The 7,671-nt window shown below is 41.8% G+C and overlaps 1 protein-coding gene across 1 annotated transcript in view; it reads right to left on the bottom strand.

Annotated features, from left to right (window-relative positions):
* Window positions 1-3,285: 3,285 nt before the first annotated feature.
* Window positions 3,286-7,671, bottom strand: part of LOC112140473 (NACHT, LRR and PYD domains-containing protein 12) — a 7,287-nt gene continuing 2,901 nt past the window's right edge. Inside the window, exons 5-7 of the mRNA XM_036210944.1 lie at window positions 5,787-5,963; window positions 4,302-4,475; window positions 3,286-3,989 (exon numbers count right to left, since the gene is read on the bottom strand). Coding sequence (XP_036066837.1) covers window positions 3,935-3,989; window positions 4,302-4,475; window positions 5,787-5,963 — 406 coding nt within the window. The 3' untranslated portion in view covers window positions 3,286-3,934. The remainder of the gene's footprint in view (window positions 3,990-4,301; window positions 4,476-5,786; window positions 5,964-7,671) is intronic.

Below are 7,671 nucleotides of genomic sequence, written 5' to 3'. Positions count from 1 at the left end.
CTAAAGAGGAAGATCTCTGCAACCACCAGGAACAGAACAATCCAGAACATCCACAGATCAAAGAGGAGCAGCAGAGAGAACCAGAACCGTCACAGATTAAGGAGCAGCCAGAGGAACTCTGCATCAGTCAGGATGAAGAGCAGCTTGATCTGAAGCAGGAGACTGAAACCTTGATGGAGATTCCTACTTTGGAGGAACATGTTGACAGTGAAGCAGATGGAAACAATCAGCAGAGCTTTAATGGAACTGATAGTCAGGATGAAGAAGGAAACCAACATGAAGAATCAACATCAACTCCAGATGAAGAGACAGAGCCACAGAACAGAGATCAGAGGAAGAGAAGAGACAGAAGTCATGTCCAAAGTGTGGCCAGCTCTCACATGTCAGAAGGTCAGCTCCATGCTATAGATACCATATTTTCGGTACCATAGGCATTTTTAAAAGCTTAAACTTTTTAAAAAATCAGCCATGCACCTAATAACTTGGTGCGCCTTTTGTGTGCACCGAATTAAAAAATCTGTAAAAATATTCTTGTGTGCCTTTAGGGAGTACACTCCACAGACTGTCAGACCAGTTCACGCTGAACACGGCGACACAAACAAACAATAGCACATGTACACACAGTATTGCACTTACACTTAGTATCACATGTACACACAATATCACGCATACACACAATATTGCACGCACACATACAATGTACAATGTAGGAAATGTACACATAACATCAGTGTATGACACGTACGCACAGTATAACACATACGCACAGTATGACACGTACACAGTATCAGACGTACAAACAGTATCACGTACACACAGTATCAGACGTATACACAGTATCACGTACACACAATATCAGACGTACACGAAGTAGCTGTCAGTCCTAAACCGATCAGATAACATTGCATATGTTTACCTCTGCCACTTCTCCGATAGGTACCGTTGCATTTAAACTTTTGTTTTTCTAAGGACTCCCGAGGATTCCTCCAGTGAAGAGACATGCTTACGAGGCACAATTTAAGCTACAGGCCATTAGTTATGCGGCTGAAAATGGGAATAGAGCTGCTGCAAAACAATTCAACATCAATGAATCTATGGTTCGGAAGTGGAGGAAGCAAGAAAATGAACTGCGGAAAGTTAAAAAGACGACAAAGAGTTTCCGCGGGAACAAAGCGAGGTGGCCACAGTTAGAAGATCAGCTTGAACAATGGATCCTTGATCAACGAACAGCTGGGAGACGCGTCTCTACAGTCTCCATTCGACTGAGGGCAACAACGATTGCACAACACATGAAGATTGAAAACTTTCAGGGAGGTCCATCCTGGTGCTTTCGTTTTATGAAAAGACGCCATGTCTCCATCTGTTCAAGGACTGCTGTGGCGCAGAAACTGCCAGTGAATTTCAAAGAAAAGCTGGCCCTCTTCCGCACCTACTGCAGGGAGAAGATTTCCAAAAAAAAGATCCGGCCTGAACACATCACCAACATGGATGAAGTCCCCCTCACTTTTGACATCCCCATGAACCACGCTGAGGAGAAAAGGGGAACCAGCACTGTACCGAAATGCACAACGGGGCACAAGAAGTCGTCTTTCACTGTTGTTCTTGGTTGCCACAGTAACGGACAGAAGCTACCACCTATGGTTATTTTTAAGAGAAAGACACTACCAAAAGAAAAGTTTCCAGCCGGAGTAATCGTCAAGGCCAATGAAAAGGGCTGGATGGACGAGGAGAAAATGGGAGATTGGCTGAGGGAGGTGTACGGAAAGAGGCCGCATGGTTGTTTTCACGCAACACCGTCCCTGCTAATCTGCGACTCCATGCGTGCTCATATCACCGATAGAGTGAAAAACAAGGTCAAGCAAATGAATTCGGAGCTCGCCGTCATTCCGGGAGGATTAACAAAAGAGCTCCAACCACTGGACATTGGTGTGAACAGGGCGTTTAAAGCAAAGCTGCGAGCGGCGTGGGAGCGATGGATGACAAGCAGCGCACACACTTTTACAAAGAGTCACCAGATTAATTGCGCCACCATCTGCAAATGGATCGTGGACGCTTGGGCTAAGGTCTCTAATCTAACTGTTGTCCGAGCTTTTGCTAAAGCTGACATCATCGCTGAACAGCTACATGGCAACGAGACTGACTCCGACAACGATGAGAGGGAACCCGGCATGTTTGATTCAGAAATTGCGCAGCAGTTTTATTCAGACACCGAAGATGAAGACTTTGATGGATTTATAGAGGAAGAATAATTAAAAAATAATGTGAATGGATTGTTATGTGGCGAATTAAACTTCAACTAAACTCACTGTTTTGCTATATTACCTTATAATACTTTTGTGTAAGAGTTAAATCCAAAAATAGACCCCCGAGTTAAGCAGGCGCCTTGTAATACAGCGTGCTTTATGGTGCGTAAAATACGGTTTAACAACGGTTCCAGTTTGAGCTTCAAACTCTCCAAACATGCAGTCCTGGAAAAGCCTCCATCTCTTTACTTTCCAGTTGAAAGACAGAATACATTGTTGGTCAATGCAGCTGACAACATTCTTTAAATCCCATTGTCTTAGGTAGTCCCTCCAACTAACGACAAAGTCCCTGCTGATTTTGGGCACTCCGGAAAGTCTACGTTTCCCAATGCATAGCTGCGTGCCGCGCAGATATAGAGCCAAAACTTTACACACAGGTTTTTAAAATATATTTGCTGCCTGTGCATGACTGCACAAGGGTCGCTCAGATTCAACACTGCTGAATTAGCGCACGGATCATTTGTGCGCGAGGACTAGCGATGACTTTTTCTTCTCACGGACAGGATGATGCAATGATTTTATTGCACTACTGTTTGGTCTCTGAGCAGCCAAACCTCCTTAGAACCCACTGAGAGGCTTTACAATTGGGCCTTAAAAGTTTTAAATAAAAAAAACAATTTAATTTCTTCACTGTCATACTTTACGTAAATACAAGATTTTAATAATGAATTTTGCAGTTATTAGTGTGTTACTCTTTGTATTTTATTTTCAATGTGTAACTTTTTTCAGTGAAAGCTCCACTAAGCACAGGTGTTGCCACGTCTATGAACCAGTGTTTCTCAGTCTGAGTTCACTCCCCCACCACAACTTTCTGCTGCTAATATCATCGTTATCATTAGTCAATTTGCTCAAGTTAATCGTATATCTTTTCAAAACAGTCTACATTTATTATCATTACAGAATGACAATAAAATCTTTATAAAAAAAAATTCTGAATAATCAGTTTTTAGGAATGTTTTTTTGAAGAATCCTTCCAAATCTTTCAGAGAAAGTAAAGATATAACAAATAATTGATATTCCCTCATGATAAATTACACATAGATAGAGTTATGGAAGACAAAACATTAACCATGAGAGAACAACATTTTTATTAACATTTTGTCAGTTTGTAATGACTGATTTCTTTTTAACAATTTGGATTATGTTTGTCTAAATGTCTGTTTTTTCTCCAGAGCTCCTAAACATCTAAAATAATTGTTTTTTTGAGAGTCAACTTCCTCTTTCTGCTCAGCTCTTCTCCAATTAGCAAATAAATCATGGGGCAATTTCAGCCCCTCAATGCTGGAAGGGCTTCATCCCAGTTTACAAAGAGCTGACTAAAACATGACTAAAACGTAACCATGGAACAAAGAGAAAATTAAAATGAGACATTAAAAACAAAACCTCACAAAATATCAGATAAAATCTCAAATAAAGATTCCTTCAATGCAACAAAAATAGCGTGCAAGTAAAAATCAAAAGGTTAAAAAAAGTCTTTATTTTAGTCCACTTGTCCACTTGATGCTGAGAGAGACAGTGGAGCTGATCTCAGATCAGTTCATGCTGCAGCTCTGACACTCATCTCCACTTCCTCTGATTCCTCCATCACTCTGCTCTCCACCTCCAGGAACAACATCTCTGCAGACCATCTGCTACTGATTCTCTTCTCTGCTCCACCAGGAAGACCAGAGGCTTCCACTACACCACCTGCACATAAAGTAAAAAAGAAAAACAAAACAAAAAAGGATTGAGTGGTGTGTCAGTCAGTGATGCAGCACAGCAGCAGAAAGAGCAGCAGGAGCTTCAGTTCTGTTCAGAGCAGCAGCTTCCTGTCATCTTCACCTGTTGGAGCTTCTGCTGCTCTGATTGGCTGACTGTTGTCCTGAAGCCTGTCATCATTCTCCTCAGAGCTTCACTGAGAAGCTGCAGCTTCACAGGAAACTCTGCATCTTTGCTCTCAGACTAACTTTAGGACCAAACATCTGGAAGCAGCTGGACTGACTCCAACCCTCTACTGACCTCAGAGTCTGCAGTTTGGAGTTTGGACTCTCCACCAGATCCTGGAGCTGCTGAACATCAGCAGATTGAAGGTTGTTTTGGCTCAGGTCCAGTTCTGTCAGGTGGGACAGGTTTAAATTCAGAGTTGCGACCAGAGCAGCACAGCTGATCTTTGACAAACTGCAGTTCCATAACCTGAATCCAGAAGAAAGAGTTTTGTTTAAAGGCAAAGTTCATGTTTTTCATCCTTCAGTTCTTCTAAAGAGTTCAGAGCTGAAGAAGATCAGAAAGTTTGGAAAAAGTCCAAAGATGTGAATCAACAGCAGCAGATCAGAAGAGTCCAGCAGAAGCAGAGAAGAAGAACATTCAGGACAACATGCAGCTGCTTCAGTAAAGAAGTCCAGATGTGTGAAAGTCAAACATCAGCCTGTGGCTGCATCTAAACCAACTGATGTTTCTGCACAATCAGCAGAAAAAGTCCACTTCCTCTTTCTGTTCAGCTCTGCTCCAAACAGCAATGAATCATGGGAGAATTTCAGCACCATGATGCTGGAAAGTCTTCATCCCAGTTTTCAGGAGATGATCTTCCAGTCATCTGCTGCAGACCTTCAAGCCAGAGACTTTCAGTTTCATCAAATCAAAGCAGAGATAAGAAGGAAGGGATGAGGAAGTGTCAGCAGCAAATGTTGGACATCGATCCCTGATCAATGACTTCAGCTCTGAATGAGGAGCCAGAAGCTGCTGGGAGTTTTGATGGATGATGTGAGCAGATGTTTGAGGATTAAAAGGTGAGGATGTTTTTGGAGGATGTGAGCATGTTTTTGTCAGAGCCGCATCCAACTCTAGCATTACATCAGTCTGACATCTTTGCAACAAGGAGCTGCAGAAAGAAAAGAGTTTCTTCTGCAGATGTTTAAAGAGAACAAGCAGCTGCAGATCAGATTCAGAATGTGGACATTTCTGCTCACCTATTAATGAAGATCATTTCTGTCAGACAATCAAACTATGACAGCAACACAGATGCTGCAAATTCAATTCAAGCTTTCTCCAACATGAAGAACTCTGCCTGAAGATCAAGTCTATGATTGTAGAGTCACATCAAGCACAGAGCTCTCTGCTCCTGTTGTTGTTGGAATGAGTCTGAACTTCCAGAAAACATCAACCTTCATATATATATATCAGATCTTCAGGAAGGAGCTTTTCTTAGATCTGCACCGAAGTGGATGAAGAAGAGGAAACGTCTGAAGACTTTTGTGGAAAAAGAAAATATCCATCTTGAGGGGAGCTGAAAAAATTAGAAATTAGGAAGAAGAAGATGGGAAGAATCCATCAAACACTAGATCTTCTGTCACAGTGAATGGACTAAAGTTCAGAAGAAGAAAACAGCTTTTAGCATGAAGATGGTCAGCATGCAGCAGGAGAACATCAGCCTCATGTCTGCAGTTTAATGTCAACACAACTTTCTCGTCATATTGATGTGAACAAAACTGAAACATGGAGTCTGACCTCAGAGTCTGCAGTCTGCAGTCTGGACTCTCCAGAAAACCACGCAGACAAAGAACTCCTGAATTTTGCAAGTTCGTGTTCCAGCTCAGGTCCAGTTCTTTCAGATTGGACGGGTTGTTCTTCAGAGCTGATCCCAGAGCTTTTAGGCTGGTCTCTGACAAACTGCAGTCCTGCAGCCTGAAAGCAGACAGAAAAGTGTGTTCAGGAGCAATGGGAGTGTTTGGCTTCATGTGATCTGCCCTGATTAGAGCGTGACAGGATTTGCACAGAGGATAGTTTCTAAATGACTCAATATGTTAAAAAAAAGAAAGGAATTGAAATATGATTTATCGTTGTGATCTAAATACATTTTCAAAATTTCAAAAAGCAGAAAAGCATATGGAACTGACAGTTATAAAAATATTATTTATTTGAAGTAAACAGCAGAAAATAACATTTTTAAAGTAAATTGATTTTGCTTTTTGTGGTATCTTGAACCTGAAATGCTTGATGTTACATTTTATGTTAATCATATGGCCAGCAGAGGGCAGGAAAGGTTCACAGAACTGTGTGTTACATGTTTGGAAAAGTAGAAGTCAGATATGGATGTACCAAGACGTGGTTGAATGTAAATAAAAACTGGTGCACTGTAGTCACTGTTTGGACGTTCTTTTATATGAAGATGCAACACTTTTGATAAAACCTTTGAGTTGAAAATGTCAGATTAATTTATACTTCTTCTTCTATACTTCTTATTGGGCGACAGTGGCTCAGGCGGTAGAGCGGGTCGGCCAATGATCGAAGGATAGGCGGTTCGATTCCGGCTCCCGCCAGCCAAGTGTAGTTGTGTCCTTGGGCAAGGCACTTAACCCTACTTGCCTCCAGTGTGGCTCCACTGGTGTGTGAATGCGTATGAATGTTCCGGTGATGGTCAGAGGGGCCGTTGGCGCGTACTGGCAGCCACGCCTCTGTCAGCCTGCCCCAGGGCAGCTGTGGCTACAGTAGTAGCTTACCATCACCAAGTATGAATGAGGTGTGAATGAATAATGGATACACAATGTAAGCGCTTTGAGTGTCTTGAAAAGCGCCGATAAATCCAATCCATTATTATTATTATTATTATTATTCTTGAGTCCTAAATTGTTGAAAGCATTTTCAAATGACATGATCACATTGCAAAATGAATTGTTCATTGAGAATTATAAAAATGTCTTTACTTTCATAATCCTTATGTCCTACACAAAGAAAATCAGAAGAAGAAGTCAGCAAAGAGGATGAAGAGCCAGGAAAACAAAGTGAAAACTTGGGGGGAAAAAATTGAAGTTCAGGTGTTGAATGTGTAGCTCAGCATCTCTGTGTATGAATGTTTCTAATAACAGTCACACTGCAGAGTTTTGATGGATCTGCTGTCAGTACTGACTGTGAAGTGGGTTCTTCTGAACACAAGTCCACTGTTAGAAATGACTTCCTGACTTCAGCTGACTCCAACATGAAGCTTCAGCATCTGACTGACTCTAATCTAGTGGACGTCTGCCAAAGCTCCAAACTGACAACAAACTTCCTCCTTGAGACTCTCTGGACGTTTCCATCACAGCTCAGTGGAGCTGCAGGTCCAGAACTTTTTATGGACTGCTGTCTTTGTCGCAGTAGGAAGTAGAGAGGAAAATCCATATCCTGACTGAAGATTGTCTGATTTCTCTCTGACAGCTGCAGATCTGCCTCTACAGGTTTACTCAATTCTTTCATCTCTCTTAATCAAAACTCTCCTTCTTTCTCTGGTTTTCCTCTCTAGTCTGTGCTCACGCTTGTGTTTCTGTGGGTGTGCATGTACATGCATGCTTACATGTGTTTGATCTTTAAAGTTAGACCTTTGTTAGCTTTCAGGCAAGTTTGATCAGAATACCTA

Source organism: Oryzias melastigma, unplaced genomic scaffold, assembly GCF_002922805.2.
Source record: "Oryzias melastigma strain HK-1 unplaced genomic scaffold, ASM292280v2 sc00317, whole genome shotgun sequence".
In the NCBI taxonomy this organism is placed as follows: domain Eukaryota; kingdom Metazoa; phylum Chordata; class Actinopteri; order Beloniformes; family Adrianichthyidae; genus Oryzias; species Oryzias melastigma.
Note: the sequence above shows the minus strand (reverse complement) of the source record. Positions and strands in the feature narration are given on the sequence as shown.